This window comes from Nothobranchius furzeri, chromosome 14, assembly GCF_043380555.1.
Source record: "Nothobranchius furzeri strain GRZ-AD chromosome 14, NfurGRZ-RIMD1, whole genome shotgun sequence".
Taxonomy (NCBI): Eukaryota; Metazoa; Chordata; class Actinopteri; order Cyprinodontiformes; family Nothobranchiidae; genus Nothobranchius; species Nothobranchius furzeri.
Window position 1 is genome coordinate 36,629,269 of NC_091754.1, and position 24,753 is coordinate 36,654,021.

Consider the following 24,753-nt stretch of genomic DNA (forward strand, 5'->3'; position numbering starts at 1 on the left):
CTTGTATCAAAACTTATTTAGTCAGGTGACACTGCAGCCAGTCTTTTGTGCATCATGGTATGAGGTAGGACGTAGCACCTAATGACTTAGGCTGGTTGTTGGTATTTGTCCCAGCCTGGATTTCAACCCGGGTCCTCTGCATGTAAGTCAGGTGCTTTACCAGTTGAGCTATCCATTAGACATTTATCAGAGTAGTCATTTGATATTCGTCCCGACTCCCTCGTGATCCCAGCAGCACATGATAACTTCGTTTCATGATGCAATTATAAATAACGTTTTTTAACCGAAAATATTTCTGTAATCAAAATTGGCATAATTTAATCAATTGTGTACAAGCTTAAACCTGTAAAGTGACTTTCAGATCTCCGTATTTTCTAAAAGAACTGGCAAAAATGTAGTTTTTACAATATTTTTGTCGTGATGAGGAAGGACTCAAATGAGTGAACTCAGACCAAAGACTCGGAAGAAAGGAAATGAGTTTAATTCAGGGGAGATGAAGTAAAGGCGCTCCATGGAGGGAGGGGAAATAAAACAACTAGAGGTGCACCGGTGAGAGGTTCAGTCCTATTAGGAGGTTTAGAGGTCTTCCTTGTTGGGTTTGGTAGCAAGGGGGTAATCATCCAGCAGCCAGGGTGCAGATTTTCCATTTCCACATCACACAGGGTGTTTCGACCAGGCCAGTCATATACCTTGAGACTTATCAGCTTGTAAAAGTTTGTAATTAGCATGATTACCAGAAATTGCACGTTGCATATGTGACGTCACCACATAATCTCCTCTCTCCTAACGTATCTGCTGCTTACCACAAGGGCAGATTTATGGTGGTTCTCTCCTCCTGTGGGAAGTTTACTGAAATTTCAGCCCTTTTCCCAAAGTTTTCTCCGTGTCTGGTTCAATCACGTCACTTTCGTGAAACTCATTTGTAGTCCTGGACTTATTTTCACACAAAACCTAAAATAGCGTTCCCCCTGTTCGAAAGTAAGGAATGTGTGTTAACTTAGAAAATGTGGGCGCAATTTTAATTACTCGTCAACTTGTTTCTCCAACATTAAGATTGCTGCACAAAAAAAAGACTGCTGCTCGCGTGGGCCCCCTTGTGGCTGTGGGCCCCTGGGCCTGTGCCCAGTTTGCCCATATTATAATCCAGCCTTGAGGGTAGTCACAGTGCTGTTTGGTATCAGGGTGTGTATCACACTGGACATGCACCACAGAATGGGTTTGACACACGGGAGGCGACAAACGACCGCAATCAGCGAAATTTGTCGCTGTCGTTTTTATTACCTGACACACGGGAGGCGATCCGCGGCAGCGGCCAGCGGCAAAGCCGTCTACGTGTTCTGTTCCATGGTGAAATCGAAACTTCCGTTGTTTTGTTTGGCTGTGTCAGGCTGGAGGGACTTAAGGTTATTTAAGCGGTTCAGAGTTAAAAAAAGTGGTAGATATGATGTTTCACAAGGTGCTGCTAGAGTTGTGTGAAATCTTACTTCTGAATTTACTATAAAACATAATAATAATCAACTTCTCCTTCATGTTTGCTCGGAGGTGTACGGAGCATCTTGTCCGCTCATTGGTCAGTGAATGAAACCTCCGTTGATTGGTCCTCGTCCGAGCGACAGCGATTAAAAGTTGAAAATATTTCAGCTTTCTGGGATCGCGTCGCTGGGTCGCCTGTGCACGACACGTGCACGAGCGCAAAACTGTCGCTAAATGCTTGCTTTAGTATGAGGATTGCTGTAAAGACTCTGACACTAGTCAGTGACTCGATGCAACCTGCTGGGTTCCTTATATAGGAAACTTTTTACTAATTTGCTTAATGAACTGACCTGTATTGGAACGTTTACTGTGTGAAGTGACTTGAGACGACTCTGATCGTGATTTGGCGCTTTATAAATAAACTTGAAATGAATTGAATTAGATTGAATTGAAGGCTGCGCAGTGGTTAGAGCTGTTGCCTTGTAGCAAGAAGGTCCTGGGTTCGCTTCCCGGCCTGGGATCTTTCTGCATGGAGTTTGCATGTTCTCCCTGTGCATGCGTGGATTCTCTCCGGGTACTCCAGCTTCCTCCCACAGTCCAAAAACATGACTGTTAGGTTAATTGGGCTGTCTAAATTGTCCTTAGGGGTGTGTGTGTGTGTGTGTGTGTGCATGGTTGTTTGTCCTGTCCAGGGTGTGATTGCCCGTTGACTGCTGGAGATAGGCACCAGCCCCCCCCCCCCCCCCCCACAGCGACCCTGCGTGGACAAAGCGGGTTCAGAAAATGGATGGATGGATAGATTGAATTGAATTGAATGACAAACTGAAGAGGAGAATGGTAAAACTAATGGTAACCAAGGAAACCTAAAAGATTTGGTTAGGGTTCATCTACAGGTGCTGGTTACAAAATCAGGACAAAGTTGACTTTTGATTTTCATTCTAAAAGTGAAACTTGCAGAGGAGACAGTTTGTGAAGTTTGGAGAATGTTCATCTTCATTGTTGGACATTGTGGAGTACCACAGGGGTCTGTGCTGGGTCCCAAATTATTTTTGTTATATAATAATGATTTGAGTAATGTAACAAATACACTGACATTTGTTTTGTTTGCCGATGATACCACTATTTTCTGTGTAGGACATATATAGCGAAAACAAAATGTATGCTAGTTGGTATGGCTAATAAAACTGATGTTAAGCTGCAAATAGATGGATGTGGAATTGAGCAAGTAACAGAAAATAAGTTCCTTGGAATAATAATTAATTAAGTTGGAAACCACAAATTTTACCTGTACATAATAAGGTTGCGAGAAGCATCTACATTATGAATAAAGCTCGACAGTATTTGGATTATAGATCGCTCCATGTTCTTTATTATTCATTGATTTATCCCTCTTATTTACTGTATGGAGGTATGGGGTAACACTTATAAAACATCTATTGTACCTTTGTCTATCATACAAAAAAGAGCCTTGAGAGTCATTCACGTTCGATTTAGAGAACACACTAATCTGTTATTTATATATTGAAAAACACAAAAATGTAAAGATTTAATTCAACTATATACAGCGACGTTCATCTATAAAGTGCATAGGAAATTATAACCAAATAAATTATTAATGCTATTTATAAAACAAGATAATGTATATAATTTCAAATACAAACTTAACTTTAGGCATACATGTTTTAGAACAACATTAAAATCATTTTGTATTTCTGTTACGGGCGTAAAAGTTTGGAATAAGCTAAGTGGGGATCTAAAGCAAAGTCTCTTTGGGATTATATAAGCTACCACAGCTTCTTTCCCTTCCAGTTGAACATGTTCTATATATATATATATATATATATATATATATATATATATATATATATATATATATATATATATATATATATAGAACGGGGATACTATGGTCCTTTAACCAGGTAGTGGTAGCTTTGGTACTGTGTGCAGGTGCCAAATCCTGTTGGGGGAAAAAAAATCTGCATCTCCTTCAAGTTGTTCAGCAGCAGCAAGCATGAAGTGCTCTAAAACAGGCTGTGTTGACCGTGGACCTCAGAAAAAACAATGGTCCAACACCCGCATGACAAACAATCACTGACTGGAAACTTTACACTGGACCTCAAGCAACATGGATTCTGTGCCTCTCCTCTCTTCCTCTAAACTCTGGGACATTGATTTGATTTCCAAAGGAAATGGAATACTTAGTTTCATCAGAGAAGATAACTTTGGAACACTGAGCAGCAGTCTAGTCCTTTTTGTCTTTAGCCCAAGTAAGATGCTTCAGATGCTGTCTCTTGTTCAAGAGTGGCCCGACACCAGGAACCCAGCTGAAACCTGTCCTGCACACATCTGCATGGTGGTTCTTGAAGCTCTGACTCTAGCTGCAGTCCACTCTTTGTGAATCTCCCCACATTGTTGAATGGGTTTAGTTTCACAGTCCTCTCCAGGGTGTGGTTAGCCTGACTGCTTGTACACTTTTTCCTACCACATCCTATCCTTCCCTTCACCTCTCTACTTATGTGCTTGAACACAGAACACTGAACAGCAGGGCTGCAACAACAAACCAATAAAATCGATAAAAATGGAAGAAATGCATCGGCAACACTGTTCATCGACTTGTGTTGTGCAACTTTGTTTCGTGTCATACACAAGTTTCACTTTTTGAATGGAATTACTGAAATGAATCAACTTTGTCCTGATATTCTCATTTTAAAACCAGCATTTGTGCACTACCCATCCATTAGAGACAAAGTGGACTTCATGGACCAAATAGAACACTGCTGGATCCTAAACCCAGACAGGACTTGCTGACGAAACACTAACCTGTGAAGAGAATGGCCTTAGGACCGATGAGACTAAACTCTCCTACCAAAATATCTCCTACCATCTTTATGCAGACGACATCCAACTGTACATCTCCTTTAAGCCCCATGAGATGTCTAAGCTGCAGCTGTTACACACCTGCTTAGACTATCAGAACCTGGACGGCTGGGAGCTTTCTTCAGCTGAATGAAGATAAGACTGAGATCATCATCTGTGCCCCAGACAAGCTGGTTCCCAAAGTCAGACTCTCTTGGTCAGCTTGCTTCTCACGCCAAACCTTCTGTCAGGAATCTTGGCATGACCTTTGACCCAGCTCTAACCCTGGGTTCTCATGTCAGTTCTCTTGTTCACTCTTCCTTCTTCCATCTCAGGAACATTGCTAAGCTGAGTCCCATTCTGTCCCGCTCTGAACTTGAGACAGTTATCCACAACTTCATGTCCTCATGCTTAGACTACTGCAACTCTCTTTTCACGTATCTGAGCAGAACCTCCCTGAACCGTCTACAGGTGGTTCAGAATGCCTGTGCTCGGCTTCTGACCAAGTCCTCCAAACACACCCACATCACCCCGCTTCTCCTCCAGCTTCACTGGCTGCCAGTCAACTTCAGGGTTCATTTCAAGATCCTGGTTCTGGTCTATAGGGCCTTACATGGACACGCACCATCTAATGGGCCATTCCCATCTGTACCAGGTCGGCCCGGGCCGGGTAGCGTAGGTTGTTTACATATCTGGGTGGCCTGGTATTTTTCCGGGCCAACCAAGGCTCATTCTCAGCCCTCTTCTCGAGGGGGTCTGCTTCAGGCCGACCAGGGCCAACACATCCACTGCTGACAGCAAATTCACACCTTCCATTAGAGCAAGCCTCTGATTGGTGGGTAGAATCAGCCCACATGGGCTTAAGGCAAGGATGTGTGGAATCAACCAGGCCAGGCTGGGGTCGAATGGGGCTACCCGGCCCGGGCCGACCCGGTACAGATGGGAATGGCCCATTACATTGGTGATCTTCTTAGTCCCTACACCCCCAGCAGGTCCCTGAGGTCCAGTGATCAAAGCCTACTGGTTGTGCAGCACCAGGCTAAAGACCAAAGGTGACAGATCATTTGCTGTTGTGGCCCCCAGACTCTGGAACTCTCTTCCCCTGAGCCTGAGATCAGTGGACTCAGTGGTCTCCTTTAAAAAGCAGCTGAAGACTCACTTGTTCATGCTGGCTTCTTCACCTCTCTCTTTATTCTGCTCTCCCCACCTATTCCACCTTACTCAGGATCCACTGATTTCCCTCTTTCCTATTCACTCTCTCTCTTTCTTAACATTTTATTCACAATTGCCTATTTTGCTAATTTTAAATATGTTTTTAAACACTTTCTAAATTATTTTTAAAATTTTTACATTTTTTGCTTTTGTGAAGCGCCTCTTGATTTTTATCTTGAGAGGCGCTATAGAAATGATACTTTCTTCTTCAACTGTAGATTTTTGGTCACATCAGCTCTAAGGACACTGGATTTACTGTGGTACATGGGAGGTCTGGTTCCTTTCTGGACCTCCTTTGCTGCATCTGGACCAGAGTCCTGAATCTGTCCGTAGTCCAATAAACTCAAGACCATCTGGAGCCAGAAGTGCTGCTCAGTCAGAAAACTGGTCCGAGTCTCAGGTCCTGGGTCCTCCGGCAGGATAAAGAACCGCAACTCACCAAGAACAGATCCGAACCAAACACCGAGCCCTGACCCAGATCCTGTTGAAACCCGTCAGACCTGAGACAGCTGGAGCCGTTGACTCAGGAGCGGACCAGGACGAGGACACCCCGACGTCTGCTTTCTACGGAAAAACTAAAACGATGGCCATGATTTAAAATCTAGATGGATTTTTTTATTGAAGTATGTATAACAAATAAAACATGCAGCACAGACCAGAATGCAGTGCTGTAGCGCTCGTGTACCACCGTTCTAAAATATAAAGCAAATCAGACATGAAGGTAAAAAATATACAACGGCCCACTGGGGGTGGGGGGTATCGACAGAAGGTGTGTATGGGCCGTCACGCAGCCTGCAGATGGAAGCAGGTCATTAAAACTCACTGTTTAAAATCCTCCAAGCATGGTGAAACTGCTCAAAGGTTTCTTCCCAACAGGTCAAGCTAAAAAATGGCTGCAAATATTCATTAAAAACGGAGAGAAGCATCCCAAAGTCGGAGCTAGACCTGTAAAACCTCCTGTCCACACAGATGAAACTAAACTCAAGTTGTCTGTGTCCCAGTGTTTCTGTCTGCTGAGCTCCTCAGTGTGCACCATCGCTGTGGTCCAGACGCGTTTGCAGTTCCACCACCACGCTCCTCATCATGCCCCCCAGCTGCTCGTGCATCTCTACGAGCTGCTGCGGCGTGCAGCAACTAAGTTCGAGCGGCGTCATCCTGCAGGTCAGAGCCTCCACGGCCGATACCAGCCTGTCAGGGTGCACGGCTTCCTCTGGTCTCTGGCCCCCCGCTGGCCCGTCAGGAGCTGCAGTGGCATCCTCGTCTGCGCTCGACTTGTCCGTGACCTCTGTGGCTGCAGAGACACAAGAGGAAGTCATCATCGTGGGCAGTTTCTTCATAAAGCACCAAATCACATCAAGAGTCGTCTCAAGGCACTTTACCAGGGCAGAGTTCAGTTTATGACTCCAAGTAGGAAACGTTTCCCATATAAGGAACCTAGCAGGTTGCATCGAGTCACTGACTCGTGTTAAGAGTCTTTACAGCAATCCTCATACTAAGCAAGCATTTAGCGACAGTGGAGAGGAAAACTCCCTTTTAACAGGAAGAAACCTCCAGAAAGTAAACCACTTCCTGCTCACAAACCTACTATGAGGAACTTATTGAGTCTACAGACCTCCCGTCTCTCCCGAGGCCTCCTCCACCTCATTCTGGTTCTCAGGAGCACTCGTCTCCTCTAGCTCAGATGTCATCATCTCCATTTCGTCAAAACTCTTCAGCTCGTCTCCTCCTCGCCCTTTCCGCTGCAGGAGCACATCTCAGAGGTTAGACACCCGTCCATGAGCTGTGTGACCACGAGCATCGGGGGCGCTGCACCTTACCTGCTGCTCGTAAATCTTCAGGGCCTTTTTGACGTTGGAAATCTTTGGGGACCGAATGGGCAGAGTCTTGATGTCGGTGGGAGTGAGAGCGCTGAGGTCACCCACCGTTTTGATGTTTCTGGAGCGAACGAGCTGCCCGAAGCCGCGAGACCTGCAGGGTGAGCCAAAGACACGGCGCTGATGAAGACAACAGAGCCAACGCGTGGTCCCTGTGCGCACGGTGCTGTTCTCACCACATGGTGGACGATAAGTGGGGCAGGACGGCTTCCACGGGGGCCGAGCAGCCCACCAGCGCAGGGTAGATGCAGTCACTGGGGACGGCTCGAGGCTCCTGGCTCAGCTCAGAGATCTGGGAGGAACAAAGCCTGCCGTTAATGTTTGACTTTATTATTCTAATTTATCCTTTCAGGGGCTAAATGTTTCAGAACCATCAGTGTTCACCCAACCATGGCGCTCACGATGCAACTTTACAGACGCAGGGCACAGGAAGAGAGCGGTGGTGCACTCTGTCCCGCTCACATGTTAGAACGTTGTGTCTCGTACGATGTAGATGCAATCAGAGTGTGTGTGTGTGTGTGTGTGGGTGGGTGTGTGTGTTCAGAGCCAGCGGGCAAAATACTTTCACAAAAATAATACAAATAGAAGAAGAAAATATAATTTCTGTAGCGCCTCTCAAGATAAAAATCACGAGGCGCTTCACAAAACAAAAAATGTAAAAATATAAAAAGAATTTAGAAAATGATTAAAAATATATTAAAATGAGCAAAAATAGGCAATTGTGATTAAAAAAATGTTAAGAGAGAGAGTGAACAGGAAAGAGGGAAATCAATGGATCCTGAGGAAGGTGGAATAGGTGGGGAGAGCAGAATAAAGAGAGAGTGGTGAAGAAGGTCATACAAAAGCCAGCTTGAACAAGTGAGTCTTCAGCTGCTTTTTAAAGGAGACCACTGAGTCCACTGATCTCAGGCTCAGGGGGAGAGAGGTCCAGAGTCTGGGGGCCACAGCAGCAGATGATCTGTCACCTTTGACCTTTAGCCTGGTGCTGCACAACCAGTAGGCTTTGATCACTGGACCTCAGGGACCTGCTGGGGGTGTAGGGACTAAGAAGATCACCAATGTAAGATGGTGCTTGTCCATGTAAGGCCCTATAGACCAGAACCAGGATCTTGAAATGAACCCTGAAGTTGACTGGCAGCCAGTGAAGCTGGAGGAGAAGCGGGGTGATGTGGCAGTGCACAATAAAATATGTTGAGTTGATTAACTAAAGAGGCCCAGAACCTCCACAAACAGGAGAAATGAACACTTCCTGTCTCACATCAAAGTTACCCGTTAAAAACACCTGATCTGGAAATCACATCCAAAGCTTCCTCCAGGTGGAGCTCTGAGGAAGCGCTGCTCCTCCTCCCACCAAAACGTGGTGGTTTGGATACCTGATCAGGATTCCTCCCAGTACTCTTACTGGGAGGAGATCCCGAGCCAGACCCAGAACCTGCTGGCCTTATTGGCCTGAGAAGGCCTTGGGATCTCCAGGAGGAGCTAGACTGATGGGTCTGAGCTTCTCTCCACTATGAATAAAACACAAACATGGAACCTGGGTACCACCAACTGGACCATGCCCGTTGTGTCGGGTCAGTTTATTGGTCCAGACTCCAACCAGAAAGGATGTGACCCAGCAACCTGCTGAAGGTGGTTCTCAGCACCACCTGGAGTCTTCTGCTCCAGAGTTAAGCTCAGATGGTTCTACATCACTAGATAACGTACCAGAGACTTCTTGGAGCTCCTGTAGCCGGGGCTGTGCAGAGTTCGTGGGCTCAGGACCACCACGCCCTTCGTTGGAGTGGTGATTTGCTGGAAAAGGCAGAAATCTGTTGAACGTGTTTGTTTGACTGGGAGTGCAGAGCACAGCGGGCTGCACGCACTACCTTCAGCTGTGGTATGCCGCTGACTCTGGACCTTCTGGGGGAGCTGGTTCTGACTGCAGGGCTGCGCCGATCGATGTCATCAGCCGTCTCCTGCTGCTGGATGGGATTAGCGAAGGAGACCCGTCTGGACTGCTGAGGAAAACCAGAGATTAGAAGTGAAACCAACAGAAGATCCACGGTCCTGTACAGCTGGAGTTGTGTTGCACCTTAACGAGAGGGGAGGTCACCTCCTCCACCAAAGACCTCCTCTGGCCCTTTTTCAGAATACTGGTAGAGGGGGAAGCTGATGGAGACCACGTCACTCTGCCTTGTCCATTGCTGGGACTCGAGTCTGCTCCGGTTTCCTGGTCCTTCTGTTTGGATGGAGAGTTCTTGATGCCTCTGACACCTCCTTCTGAGGAGCCTGAGGTGTCAGAATCTAACCGTCCTGTCTCCGCTCCACTGTCTCGGTCCTCCTCAGTGTGGGCATCTGAAGTATGCTCCGAGGACTGCTCCTCCTGGCCCTGCGTTTGGTCATCTTGAACTGGTTCCACCCCTGCAGGTTTGTGGTGCACCGACTCCTCCATCAGATTCTCTGAAGTCACCTCAGACAGGTCTGCTGGCGTCTCATCAGGAGGGACAGCGTCCTCATGTTCCCGCATGTCCACTTCCTGAGAGGGAGCACCAACATCATCCCCTGCAGACGTGCTGCTCTGTTTCAGGTCTTCAGTTTCAGGTTCCTTCTGAGCCGTCTCCTCCTCCATCAGCTCTTCTACGTTCTCCTCAGTCTGCTGTGATTCGCGTAAATCTGGAGTTTGTAATTCTTCTACTTTAGCTTCTGAACTCAGAGAAACGCAGACCTGTTCCAAAGCAGCTTCTTCCTCCTTCAACTCAGGTGTAGGAGGATTCTGCAGAGACGCTCTGGGCTTTCTGGACTTCTTTAGAAGAACAGGCGAGTTCTCCTGGAGCGGGGAGGACTCTGAACTGGCCTCTGGTGCAGGTAAAGACCTCTTTTTTGAATACCTAGCCCTGCTTTGGGAAGACTCGGACTCAGAAGACTGTGACGACTGACGTCTGCTGGCGACGAAGCCAGGACTGAACTCTAACATCTTCCTTCTTCTGGTCTTTCCTTTGGCATGACTGGTGGGTGTGGAGCTCTGCCAACTCCTCAGTTGTCTCACTGAGACGTCGCTGTCCCCTTTGTTCCCAGAGTCTGCTGCTTCAGAGGACTTTACCCGTCTGGATCTTCGTTTGGACTGACCACTGAGAGACGAAGGTGTGACCTGAGAGTCGTCTTGACTCATGACCTGAGAGTCGTCTTGACTCATGACCTGAGAGTCCTCTTGACTCATGACCTGAGAGTCCTCTTGACTCAGGTCTTCTCCTACAGAATCTTCCGTCTGGGGTTCATCTTTAATCATCTCCTCACTTACTGACGTGTTTGGTGTTCGGTCGAGGGACTGATCAGTGGCGGTGTCTTCCTGTGCACCGGACTCTGTGGCGGTCCTCTCTACCAGTTGGATCTTCATGTCCGTCTCTGGACCTCCATCCTGTTTGTTACTAAACTCTACAGAGTCCTCTACAACAGCCTGGCCGGACCCACCTCTGACCTTCTTAACCTCCGTCTCCTTTGGTGACTTGCTCGGCCGGCCACGTCTTTTTCGGCCTTCAAATCTAGAGAGTGTTTCTGATTGGACGTCACTCTGATTGGACTCTAAGCTCCTCTTGTGTTCAGGATAATCCAGGAAGTCTGCGGAGTTACTGTAGAGTCGGATCTTCTTTCGAGGTCTACCCAGAGAGCTGGGCTGGCTCAGTTCTCCGGAGGTTCTGAGAGTCCGTGATCGCAGCCGGTCTCTGGGGCTGTTCTCCTCGGCAACCTGTCTACTCCTGGTATTTGGTCCCCTGGGTGATATTTTAGGAGATTCCTTTTTCAGATCTTCTCCAGACTCTTTGGGTTTGACCTTTGCCTCTCGTTCCACCGGATCTTCTCCAGGGAGCTGCGGTCTGACTCTGTGGCGTCCGGATCTCCTCGGCTCCTCTGAAGGTGAGTGAGAAGCCTCTGGTGAGGGTGTGTGCTCCTGGATGGAGGGTTCGGGTTCTTCCATCGGAGTTGTGCCATCCTGACCTTCAGCCTGTGTGTCAGGGATAACATCCTCATCCTCAGCGGAGTCTCTTTGCAGTCTCACAGGCTCACTCTCTGTCCTGGAGTCTTTAGGCCTCTGAGGAGACTCGCCCAGCAGGACCTGAGGACTAGACTCTATATGAGCCGAGTCCTGGGGGGCCTCACTGGCCAGCGTGTTGGTGGTGCTGGAGTGGTCCGGGCTGCTAGAGGTCTTAACTAGAGGACCGGTGAAGGAGGACACACTGCTGGGGCTGGCAGGTTTCCCCTCGCCATACTTCTCCAGAGTGATGAACGACTGCCGCCGACTGCTGGACTTCTGAGGAGTCCCTGAAACCAAATCTGAAGAAGCGGATGTGTTTGGACTCGCTTTATCGTCTGCGTCGCCATCGTCCACCCCCCCGCCACCTCCTGGCGTGTGTGAGGAGTCTGGGATGATGTCCTCCTGCAGCTGGATCTCCATCGCTCCACCAGTCGTAGGGCTTGCATCGTCTTGGGTCTCCTTTGTTAGAGCGTCATTCATCTGTTGGTCTTTGTGAGGAACCTGAGGAGACCAAGGTGAGACCTGTCAGCTGATGTGGCGGTAAAACACAGAACATCCGTGTCTCTACAGCAGGTGTGCGCCGTTACCTCCTCTTTAGCAGTGCTGCTCTCCGGTTCAGCCACAACACTGTTGTCCCTGTAAGAGCGTCAGAGGTGAAACGAAAGCTTTTCACTCACAACGGAGGAATTTACCGAGATCTCCGTCTGAACTCACGAGTCCTCCTGGCTCTGGGTGTACCGAGTAAAGACGCTCGTGTCCTGAGACGCATCCAGGTTGTTGTACATGGCAGGAATGTCCACCCTGTCGCACAAGTCAGAACAATAAAGGTGAGTGCGTGCGTGTGCGTGTGTGTGTGCGTGCGTGAGTGTGTGTTTAATCTGACCTTTTGGTCCTCTTCATCTCTTTCTGGTGCTCCGTCAGCACCCGCTCTTTGGTCTCAGGGGGAATGAAGACAAAATCGACTGAATCTTCTTCTTCCAGGAGCGACGGTCTGTGTGGAGGTTTGGGAGAACCAAAGTCCAGTTTAGTCTGCAGAGAAGAGAGACACCACGAGCTGTCAGATTCCCAGATCAGCGTGCCAACACATCCGGGAACAAGCGGGATCCCCCCAGGAGTCCCGGCATCTCGCTACAGCGATCCCAATACCAGCACCGTTTCCACGCCGGCGCTTCACCAAACTTCACACAAGGCAACTGCTGTTGGGTTACGTGCAACCTGAGCCCCCCCCGAGGCGAGTTTAAACGTACAGAAACGGATTTGGACGTTCTGGTGGAGATCTGGCTCTCTTGCTCTGCAGCCTTGCCCAGAAGAGAATCTCTTTTTCTCGTGGAAGAAATGGGCACCCCGCTGAGTTTGGTCTCCATCTGAGAGTTTTCACTCTGAAAAAGGACCCAGGAATACAATTCAGACTCAAACTGGAGTCTAAACATGAAGGTAAGGGAAGCACCTTTAAAGAAACTCACCGAGTAAGATCCACTGAGCTCCTCTGGAACGCCAACGGCCTCAAAGCCAGGGAGGATGATGGGAGTCTTCTGCTTCACCTGGCTCAGGACCGGCCTGTGTGACAGGAACACCATGACTCTTTCTGCAGCTGTAAACTCATCTACATCACATCTGGCAGGACCAGAACGCAGATACTTCACCTGATTTCCTCTGGGTACGTCAGGCTGAGGCAGGAGGCGAAGGTGGCGTTCCAGAACTGAGTGACCAACAGGCGTAGGTGTTTGTTCTTGTGAGGAAACAGCACACAGAGCAGAGGCGACAGCAGGGCCAGCAGCTCATCGCTGAAGGCTAACGCAGCGCGGGTCTGCAGGCAGCTAAGGACTTCACCCAGAAGCTTCTCCAGCTGTAGAAGGAAAATGATTTGCTTTTAATGCGTGGACAGACTCCTGATGTCTGTGCTCCATGGTTCAGAAAGAGCTGACCTTCTCCAGAACACGAGGGGTGAACTTGGGAGGTTCGCTGGCAGCTTGTTTGTAGAACAGGACGAGGGTCTCCATCAGGAGGCTCAGCGTCTCCTGGACAGCGTTGGTGAGGACCAGGTTGGTGAAGAGGGCCGACAGGATGGAAACCAGGGCCAAGCCAGTGGGCTCAGAGGACGGGTCTGGGGAGTGGAGGTACACCTGCAGACACTCCACCAGCAGGGTCAGGAAGGTAGACAGGTTCCTCAGGGCTTTGCTCTGCTTCCGCACCCAGTTCACAGGAGTGTGAGGGGCTGGAAAACAAACGACCCCGTCAGCGGCAGGAACTCTACAAACAGCAGCTGAAGTCGATCTGAGCTCTTACACTTCAGCTTTTGTTGAAAGTGAGGAGTGTACGGGGAGAAGTCCACACACTCCACCATGACATGCAGGATACTGGCAACAGCGCTCAAAGCTGCAGGAACCTGCAGGAAGACCACATAAGGAGTTTGCTTAAAGCACAAACTAACGAGGACCTATGAGAGCCGCTCAGCCAACGCACCGCCAACACCTCTCGGTCCACCACGGCGGCCATCTTTGAACAAAACTCCTCACAGCAGACGTTCTCCTCGGCCGTGGCCACCAGAGCGGAGCAGCGAGCAAAAACCTTGTACAGCTTGGCCCACGAGGACAGCATCGACCTCTGGGCTGCCTGAACCAAACACAGCAGCCGGATCAGCAGAGCAGCAGCAAACACCAATGACGGCGAGATCAGATCTAAAACCGGACCTGTGGGAGCGGCGGTCCACAGAGGAGGTGCTGGACCGGAAACATCAGAGCAGAATGCACGGTGCTGAAGTTGTGCTCCAGAGCATCGCCTTGGTTTACCTCATTAGACTGGAAACATGGAAATGGATTGCATCAGATGAAGTAAACGCCCCCCAGGTAACGCCCAGACCCGCCCCGCCTACCTGTGTGATGCTGTCGGTCAGCGGGCCGACGATAACGGCCCACAATCTCCACAGCTGCTCCTTGTTCTGCAGGGACCCGGCGCTGTGCCCGATGGCGCCTAGCACCGTCTCTGTAAATGCCAGAGGGGAGGTAGGACCCGACAGGCCACAGGACACCAGCAGCTGCAGGCAGCGAAAGAACCTGCGGAACAATGAGACGGTTACGGACCAATACAGCGGCCGGATTATTAGCAACACAAACGCCAGACCCACTTCTCGTCCTCTATGACGGTCGGCAGCAGGTGGCTGTCGAGGAGGAGGAGGATGAGGAAGAGAGACGGAGTACCCTGATGATGAAACAAGGCAGAGCTTAGTCTGAGCACCAATGTGCAAAAGAGAAACAGGAAGTACTCACGTTTAGCACGTCCATCTTGCCCACTTGGTAGGAAGGAGAGCCCAGAACTTTCTGTGGGATGCCCGTCACTGTGGCCTCAAACAGAACCTGCACCGGTCCAGCAGATCAGTCGCGTTAGTAACTGTAAGTAACCCTCACACAGCAGCATGAAAAACAGGCAGGAGCTTAAGTTTGAACTAGAGCTGCATTTGAGCGATGACATCACAGCGTGCGTGTGCTCAACACTCACGCTGTGATGTCTCGGCGTGTTCTGAACACCATTGGGTTTGTCGTCAACCAGGTGGCGCGAGTGCAGCGGTGCTCGTTTCGTTAAAGACATTTTTTCTTTTTCAGGACTTTTTTTGCACAAAAACGAAACAGAAACCTAAATTTATCCCGCAAGTTTCGACAAAAATCCAATCAGAGTCCAGAGCCGGCTACTGGTAACCGCAGACATCATACAATGCTAACTAAACTACTTGGCAACGCGTGCGACCGAGGAGCAGAGGAGGTCCTGGAGGTTCTCGCAGGTGTGGAACAGAACATGGACTGGAATCGGATTCATGCGGTTTATCTGTCGCTCCACAGAGTCCCACATCCCAGCACGGCTCCAGGCGGAGCACCTGTCATGCGCTCCAACGCCTTTAGAGAGCACGCTCTGACAAAAACTTCCATCTTCAATCCAGCGCATCGCAAACACAATCACCAGACTTTCACAAGGACTAGGGCTGCACAACATATCGCAAATATATCGATATCAGCAGGCACGATATGCATGTCGCAAAGAACAGATAAATATCGTAATGAATGGTTAGCTTAAATGTTTGCTACACATGATTAATTCTGTCCATCAAACAGAACCATGATGTTTTTTAACAAATCAAATAGAGCTCTTCACCCATTTGGCCAATCGGGTGGGTTCTCATAGGTTAGACGCCCGCCCCCGAGGCGGACGGCACTTCATTTAGATGGTTAGCAAACACCTGAGTTAGCTTCGTTAGCTCTTTTAGCTGATTCTGCTCTTCCCAGGATCCACGAATCGCCTTTCCTTGTTCATTTTATTTTTCCCTTTCCTCACATTTTTAGCTTTTCTCATTTTTATGATTTTTAAATTTTTTTGTTTTTGATTATTTTTGTTCCCGAGTTAAGTTTTTATTTATCGCAAGTAGTATCGTCATCGCAATATTAATCACTGTTATCGAATATCGCAGGTTTTCTTAATGTGCTGCCCTAACAAGGACTAAAATGTAATGAAATACATTTTAAATAATATTAACTAAATAAAAAGATTAAAACATCATAAAAATGGGAAGACTAACTATTGTGACTACATGTAACACGACATCGGGTTCCGGTCGGGTGTTTTAGCACCAGAAGAATGACTCCATGGGTAAAATCGTTAGTGGATCTACACGAGTGCAGCATACCAGGGTCGTCCCGGCATCACGCAGCTCTAGTTCAGCTAACCCAGACGGCTCCGTGGCATCAGGAACTTACCAGGACTTTGTCTGCAGGCAGAGCCCGTGAAGCTACGATGTTCTGCAGCGCCTGAAGCATCAGCGTCAGCACCTCACAGCCCTGGCGATCCTTCTTACTGCCTACTCACAGAACCACAACACAGACTTGGTTTAGAACCCAGCAGGAGCCACTCTGGTGAGTTTGGTTTGAAAGACGAGTCATCACTGGGGACACGCCCCCTCAGTCTTTCATCTCATCACAGCGGCCCCGGCCACAAAGAACTGAGGCTCAGACCTAAACTGATGATAGAGCTGGGAGTGGGCGGGACAGAAGATGAGGACGGGGTCTCGCTAGTCCTCCCTATGAGAGACCAAGTCCTCAACCCAATCAGAGTGCTCTATGTGGAGCTGCTGGGCTAGACCCACAACTCGAGACCTGCCCACAGAGCAGCAGCCACAAAGTCTGCCTTCACCCAAACTCTATTTAACCCATGATGCATTTCATCACATCACACCCTCACTGGCCCTGGGACGGGCTACTACTTATCTGTAGTTCGTCTCTTACCAGTCTCTATGGCCATGCTGACAAACCGGACCAGACTAGTCCAGATGACGGCTAACAGGGGCTCTGCAGACAGACGTGAGACAGTAATGTTTATGTTAATTTTATTTAAGAACAATAATCATCATCATCGAACTTCTATAGAGCTTGTTTAGGACGCTTCCATGAACTCTCACATTCACACACTGCTAGTGATGGTAAGCTACTTTGTAGCCACAGTTGCCCTGGGGCGGAGGCGAGGCAGCCATTTGGCGCCGTCGACCCCTCCGACCACCACCAGCTCAGAACGCTTCAACTGAAACAAGGTTCTACGAGAGCGTTTACCTGGAGCTTCTTTGCCAGAGTTGATGAATCCATCTTTGATGCTGGAGACGAGCACGGCGGCGTGTTTCATAAAGGAGGAAGCACCGGTCAGCAGCGGGTGGTGTAAGGGCTCTGGAACAAGGAGCAGGAGGCCAGTTCAGGCCCACCAGTAGCCAATGAGACGATTAAAATCTCTGAGCTAGTTTCACTTTTCCCTTCAGCAACAATCAGCCAGGTAAGGTTTAGGAACAACAGCTGATTGGCTCTCACCCCAAGTCAGTCATATCCACGCGTGTAATACACACAGTTGTCTTAACGTCGCACCTCTCCGACTCAAACACGCCATTAGTAACCACATCAATCACAAACACTGCTAGCTGGCGTTTACACATCCTGCTGGGTTTGTTCACAAACAGCTGATGTGTGGCTCTGACTCACCCAGGCTCAGAACTAGCTTGTTCTTTGCTGCAACAGCAATGACCTCCGGACCCAGGAAGTAGTGGAGCAGCATCTCCAGGCCCAGCAGCTGGATGGAGGAGAAGTTGGTGGAACTCTGCATGCTGGAGTTCAGGCTGAACCAAGGGGACCTGGCTGGGCTGTTGAAGCTGGAGCTTCCTGCTGCAGACAGAACCAATCAGCACCATCAGGGTTTCAGGTGTTCGGGGGTCTGCTCGTTCAGCACAAACACGGACCCTACCAGACTTTGGCGTGCTGGGTACGATGGCTCCATTTTGAGCGGCTGCACGAGAAGGTGTGCCAGGAACAGCGGAGGGGTCAGAGCCAATGGTGGACTGAAGTAGAGGCGCGGAAACCTGTGGAAAAGCAAACACCACTCAGTCCCTACACACGGCTCAGAGTTCGGAAACCAGAATGAAACAACCCAAGTGAGGCTGACCTGATCAAAGTTAGAGGACAGGTTGGGTCCCAGCTGCACCACCAGGTACCACCACACCTCCACCTTAGTGAGCAGCAGGGCTTCCGTCCTGACTTGGATGGACAGGAGTGGCTGCATGAGGAGCTTCATGCGCTTGGCACTGCACAGAATATCTGGAAGAGTCCCAAACTTTACTTCCATGCTTGAAGAGCTGAAGAGTTCAGATGAGTGAAGAAGGGACGACTGAGCTCACCTGGATTAAGAGCAAAGTTATCGATGAGGCTCTTCCAGGCGATGAAGGCAATCTTCTTAATGGTGGGAGAGGAGCTGCGGAAACCCAGCTCCTCTAGATACAGCAGAGCGTTGATGAACGGACCTCCTCTGTGCAGAAGCTGTCCAGGAAACGTGTGACCCGGTGAGTTTACCCATCTGTCTACAGATGTGTGGAGACAACATGTCAACCCCTCACCTTCCCAAGCAGCTTGACAAACAACGACCAGAGCTTCAGCACGTTTGTTTCATTCTTGGAGGTGAAAAGCTTCTGCAGCTCCGGGATCAGTTTCTGTGGGGTGAAACGCAGCCTGGTGTCAGAGCTGACCTTTGACCTGTCCGCACAACAAGCCGGAGTGAGAAAGGACCAAACTCACGGAGCACATCATTGGTTCGATGACAGCAGCCACCTCCGTCTGCTTGGCCAGGAGCAGAGGCATGCCCATCTCCAAGGCCGAAGCAGCGCGCAGACGCACCTTGGAGGCAGAGTGCACCACCAAAGGGACCACCAGCTTCACCCACTGCACCGCCCTGTCACCCATCTGGGTCGGGACCTGATCCAGCATCCTGTGAGCAGCAGACCCACGCCAGCGTCACGCTAAGATGCTTAAACACTAAATGACTTTCAGGTAGGAGCCAGATTTCACCTGATGATGACGTTGAGGGCTTCATGCTCCATCACCACCGACTGAAGGTCCTCCCTGCTCCACACGCTCTCCAGAGAACTCAGCACCGACGACACCTGCAGAACACAAGCAGCAGGGGTCAACGGCACCTCAGCACCACTGAAGCAGATCTCCCGACTGTCGCGCATCCGATCCTCCTCACATGTTTGGCGACTACATCTGCAGGGAAGTTCTGCTTGGAGATGACCCATAATGCTCTGGTGCAAGTGTTCTTATCAGTTGATTTAGTCACAAGGGAACAAAGTGCCGACAGTATCTGTGCTGCAAACGTCTCTGTGGAGAGAAGGAACGGAGACTGAGCAGGGACCCCCAGGTCGGCGCTGACGTCTGGTGGACAGCAGCACCTACCAGAGACTCCAGCGACGACGTGGGAGTGGTACACACAAAACCCTAAAGCCTGTAGCGCGGCCTGGCTCAGTTCGGCATTGGGACTGGTCATGTGGTCCTGGAGACAAACAAGATTGCACGTTAGGCTTCGCCCTAGCCCTCTCCAACACTTTCCAGAAATCACACACAAGTGAAGTCAGAGAACCTTTGAGCTCGTCGAGCTGGAAACTGACTTTAACTGATGGTTTAATAAGTTTGTGGTTTATAAACTTAGAAAGCTCCACGGCCCCTAAAGGCACGTTTCCAACATCGGAACGTCAGGGTAATTTTACCGGAAAGGACCAAACTCACGGAGCATGCCGGAACTTCCCAGCATGCTCCTGCAGCGGGCCAACAGAGGAACATTTTCAGGAACCAGAAGAGCACCGGAGCTGAGGTAGGTCCTCTGAATCAGTGTTGGGAACGTTACTTTAAAAAAGTAATTAGTTATAGTTACTAATTACTTTGTCAAAAAAGGAATTCAGTTACTGAGTTACAAGATTATAAAAGTAACTAAATACCAAGAAAAATAACTACTTAGTTACTTTTTTCATTAAAGCATGCAAGAATTACTACAATAGTGAAATATAAATGACTAATGACTGGAACATAATAAAATGTATGTCCAAATGTTTTTATAAACCTGAATAATATAAATAAATAAGCACTTAACAGGAGGAACTACTAACAGGAACATTACACTTATCTAGACTATTAAAAGGTCACTGTGTGATATTTAACAAGACCCCAATCAGCTAAAATTTAAAATTGCAAATAGAAACACCTGTAAAGGTTCCTGAGCCTTTAAATGGTCTATCAGTCTAGTTAAATTACAGAAATTAATGTAATTTTGTACAGTATTCTAATTTTTCCAGCTTCACATAATTGTGTGTTTTTAGCAGCATTTCTGTTGATGGTAATCTAGTAATGGTTAAAAAAATAAATAAAATCCTTTAAAATGACACTAGAAGAGGCACAAGCCTGATGGAGGACTTACATTTACTAACGTGGGTCAGACCCAACCACAGAAGAGCTGAAGCTGGATGGTAAACACACACAGGTAGTTCTGATAACACCTGAGTTCCATGACGTGTGAGACTGATGCATCAGTGCTACAGCGGGACTAAAGACATGATCAGGAACAGGTTACAGCTGGATGATCTAGGAAGGTAGAAGATCAGGACGTCTGAGTGGTGAACAGGTGAGCGGACCTTCGGGACGTCCCGCTGTCACGCTAAGAAGGGCACGGCTGCAGATCCACACCTGCAGTCGTAGACTATTCATCACGTCTTCCTCGTTCTTCACGGCCGTGATGCTCTTGGATGAAAACATCTGCCTCTTTAGCTCCTGATCAGCTGATGACAGCTTCAACACACCGCGCTGCTTAACGCACGCATTTCCTTATCAGTAACAGAAACGATGTTTTGATAAAAGAAGACGGTAATTAATTAGTTTGCTCGTTACAGAAAAAATTAACGCGGTTATTTTAAACGGCGTTATTCCCATCACTGCTCGGAATGACCTGGTAGTCCCTGAGCAGAACTGTAACTCGTAAGAAAACGACATCACCCAAAACAAGCGGCATCAGTAAAACTGGAAGAGTTTCTGGTGAAGCAGAATAAAAGGAAAACACGAGCAGTATTCACGTTGAAAATGCAGCGGCACGTTAGTACGGAGCAGGGGCGGTTCTAGACCAAATTTTCCAGGGGGGCCACAGTGGGGCCAGTATTTTTTCATGGGGGCGCAAGAAAAAAAAATCATAATTAAAGACAATGAACAAGTAAACTATTACAGCAAATGCAGTAATGGTTTACTTGTGAAAGTAAAACTGGCATGTTTTTATGGTACTCAGAAAACAATTCTGAATGCTTCACCGCAACATGAGACTTGAGTAAAAAAAAATAATTCTAGTTGATTATTATAGTTTGTGACTTTATTTGAAGATTATATGAACTGTACATATGAAAAATAAACATTCAAACAAATAAAATATCTGCACAATACAATTTGTTTTTTGTAGTCAACACACACACACACACACACACACACACACACACACACACACACACACACACACACACACACACACACACACACACACACACACACACACACACACACACACACACACACACACACACACACACACACACACACACACACACACACACACACACACGTAAGCATAATCACTTCACCAATTGTTTTGATATACTCACGATTTTCTTTAACCTTTTTACTGAGTTCCTTGTCGAGTATATTAGCCAATGTTGTATTAGCTTTCACAGCCCTCTGGTAGTCCCTCCACACTATCATTGAATCCTTATGCCTTTCAGACTTTGCATGTACTGAAAACCCCCCTCCTCTCTCAGTTGCTTTTTTCCAGTTCCTAAATCCACATGGTGAGTCAAACACACTTCCTGCACTACTTGGTGAGCTAAAATGTCTGCATGCATGACAATAAGTAGAGTCCATAGTAACAGAATATTCAACCCAAGGATGGCTTTCATACCAGCTTGGCTGAAAGCTTCTGTCTCCTATTAATGTCACTGGAAATGTCCTCAAATGATGCTGAGTAGGTGGGTCATCCTTACACTTGCTGATATCTGAAAAAAATAAATGTTAGCATGAGGATAAAAGTCATAATTAGTTAATTCAGAGTCTTATTTTATCTATTTATTAAATATAAACAACAGAAATGTTGGTCCAGAGTCAGCATGCCTCAAATGCACACAATATGAGCTGCAAACACAGAGGGGGTTGTTCAACACCCACAAACCTGACGGTAGTGTACACGGTGCACGACAGAAGATGTCCCTCTTTTTGCTCCTCACTCTCTCCCTCACAGCCTACATCTTCCTCCTCACTCTCAGGGTGGACAGTCTCTGACCTCTCTGGTTCCTCTCCAACCATCTCCTCCTTCTCTCTTTCATCCTGCTTCTTAGCTCCCTCGTGACTTTCATCCTCTCTCTGTCTACGCTGTTCTTTATTAACAGCGGTAAAAAAAGGACAAAACGTCCCGCTGATGCTTCCAGTCAGTGCTGCGAGAAAGTCATAGATAAATGAATACTGTGATCTAATCTCAACGTGTCTAAGGCTTAAAATGCAGCAACTTCATGTTTATTTTACAGTTAATGTTACAAAGGAAAAACAAATCAGTGTTAACTGTGGATAGACTCAGTTAGGAACTTAAAAGTAAACGACCGAAACGCGCGACTACGATCAAAACACTGATGTCAGGAAAATAAACTATTGCTTACCTTCGTCTCTTAGCGTCTTTTCCGTTTGGCGTCCTCAAGAACTTCTTCGGGTTCCATTTAAACTATTTTTAATCTTTTATTCAAAAATCCACCGGGTAAACAGTTCTGTCCACAGAGTGTGCTGCGCTCTAAAGGCTCCGTGTGAAACGCTGCAGCGCATTAGTTCCCGTCTCCGAGGCAGCGCGCGAAAAAAAAAATCGGATCTCTTCAGCACAGGGGCCATAACAGGGGCCAGGGCCGGTTCTACAGGGGCCCAGGCCCCTGTGGGCCCCCGTTTAAAACCGCCATTGGTACGGAGACAACAGCTGAGAGGACAGTCGTCTCATCTCCTGCCCAAAATGTCCCGGAACCCCTGGAAACACAGCTCAAACTTACCAGTAACACTTTACACAGACGACTAAAGTTCTTCTCAACTGTTGGCAGAAACTGGCGGCCTTCTTCTCCACCGAGCCGACTGAAAACCAAAAAGACGTTATTCTACCCGCTCAGGCCTCGGGAGTCGTCTCTGTGCTGTAGAGGACCAGAACTGGGGGCTTACATGGCGATGGTGAGGTAGGCATCCGTCTGCTCCGACTGTCCAGCGCTGCTGTCCTCCAGAATCTCCAACAGAGGCAGGAAGCTGGAGAAAGTGGAGGGCCCTGCCGTCGCCATCATTATGACCCACCTCTTCTAAAGCTTTGACACAAGAGGACAAAGTCAGCAGATAGAAAAGGGTTTGGACCCAGCAGATGAGCATCAGACTGACGGATCACAAATATGTCTGAAACACCGAAGGGCACCCGGTGACGCTTGAACCACTGGGTCCTTTAGACGAGGAGGAGCGACTCTGCTCCCACCTCCTTCTGAATAATATAAACAAACCAGTAAACGGTCTGTGTGGTTCTACTGGAGCCCACCCTGCTGAACACGTGACCCAACAGGTGTGCAGCTCATAAGGTGGCTGACGTCTTGGGTAGTCATTAAGCATTGCTGGTTCTTATCCAGACAGAACTAAGGAACTGGTGAAGTTTCTGGCTTTGTCACACATATTACCTTACAAGGGCACAGACGTCGCTGCTAACGGAACAGAACACGTTCAGCAGATCTTTGCAGATGAATGCATCTAAACATGAAGGTAAACGGAGGAGTCGCTGCTCCAGGCAGCTGCAGAAGTAGAAAAGTGCGGGTCCAGAATGTAAACATTGATCTGGACTCTACAGCTGGACAACAGAACCCAACGAATGAGCCGACGGAACTAGCGAACTACTCGCTAACTAGCTCCCACACGTTAGCTTCGCTAGCAGGCGGCATGCGGAGTTCAGCGAGCAGAACCTGCAGACACCGAGCCGGGCTGCTGGTCCCAGTCCCACCTCACCTGTCCGCAGACAGGAGCCTCTCAGCGGCACAAACACGTCTACACTCACCTGCGTGACACGAGCCGAGCCGCTTCCCCCCTGGCTACCACACCGCCTTCTACCCTCCAAGTTTATCTGACGGGAAACGGGGCACAATCGAGCGGAAAAGGGCTCAACTCTTACCGCGGTTCACTTCACCGACCGCTGCCCCCACTGCGGGCCCCTGGTGCTCCGGAGGCAGCCTCCAACTTCGTATTTTTTCTCGGTTCTTCGGCGGCGCCTTTCCACGCAGCGTTTACCCCGCGAAATCTGCTGGCGCCAAATGATCACGCAGACGTACGAAATTACCTTTGACCCCGTTACGTCACTTCAAGGACCTCCTTCCTTAATTATCAAGACAAAACAATGGTTGGAAAGTCGTTTTAACATTTAGCAGCCAGACAGACTTCAGTTATGAACGTTTCATACGAAGTTTTTTCTGGGTCAAACGACTACCGCAGCGGTAGTTTGTTGTGCTCTTCTACTTTATTTTATTCACTTATTTTATTCGATTTTTAGAAATTCTCTATCCAGTGGCGTAGCAAGTTTGAGCTGGGCTCCGGGGCAACTGTTGCTTTAGCCTCCCCAACAAAGAAAAAAGCTCAAGGAATCAAAAAACCAAACACTGTTGTGAAAAGAGTGGCGATCACATATAGATCTTATTCTGATAAAAGTCTAGTGCTTTTTCTTAGGTTATTGAATTTTAATGATGTTGTTTCTAATTTAACTAATGAAATATGTGCTTTAAAAACAAACAAAATCATCACTAAAATATCATCAATAAATAGGAACTCAACGATCTCATTCTCTAAATTTCAGAAACATGTACAACCATGAACCAGGCGCTGCTTAAAACAGAAAACACTAAATATTCAAAATTTATAAACTTCCAATGAAAATGTTGGATGTTTATTTTGTATTTGCTAATAATAA

At 48.1% G+C, this 24,753-nt stretch overlaps 1 protein-coding gene across 4 annotated transcripts; it reads right to left on the minus strand.

The window, feature by feature from the left end:
• Positions 1-6,137: 6,137 nt before the first annotated feature.
• rif1 (replication timing regulatory factor 1) lies at positions 6,138-24,117 on the minus strand. 4 transcript variants are annotated; one of them, XM_054747243.2, is made up of 35 exons: positions 23,965-24,117; positions 22,986-23,122; positions 22,823-22,901; positions 19,170-19,266; positions 18,964-19,094; positions 18,783-18,877; positions 18,513-18,702; positions 18,335-18,427; positions 18,119-18,257; positions 17,887-18,038; positions 17,689-17,803; positions 17,430-17,606; positions 17,013-17,123; positions 16,692-16,754; positions 16,167-16,267; positions 14,691-14,777; positions 14,549-14,622; positions 14,297-14,477; positions 14,115-14,222; positions 13,888-14,037; positions 13,711-13,810; positions 13,350-13,639; positions 13,068-13,270; positions 12,888-12,981; positions 12,672-12,803; positions 12,308-12,453; positions 12,139-12,225; positions 12,012-12,060; positions 9,490-11,925; positions 9,284-9,412; positions 9,123-9,209; positions 7,595-7,710; positions 7,362-7,512; positions 7,157-7,283; positions 6,138-6,835 (listed from the first exon to the last, which is right to left on the minus strand). In XM_054747243.2, exons 2-35 carry the CDS (start codon positions 23,099-23,101, stop codon positions 6,567-6,569), a joined length of 6,675 nt encoding a protein of 2,224 aa, XP_054603218.1. In that variant the 5' UTR covers positions 23,102-23,122; positions 23,965-24,117; the 3' UTR covers positions 6,138-6,566. The 4 variants fall into 4 exon arrangements, with proteins under 4 accessions (XP_054603218.1, XP_054603217.1, XP_015821237.1 ...); XM_054747242.2 differs by having other exon boundaries at positions 9,284-9,415; XM_015965751.3 differs by having other exon boundaries at positions 17,430-17,609.
• Positions 24,118-24,753: the final 636 nt, after the last annotated feature.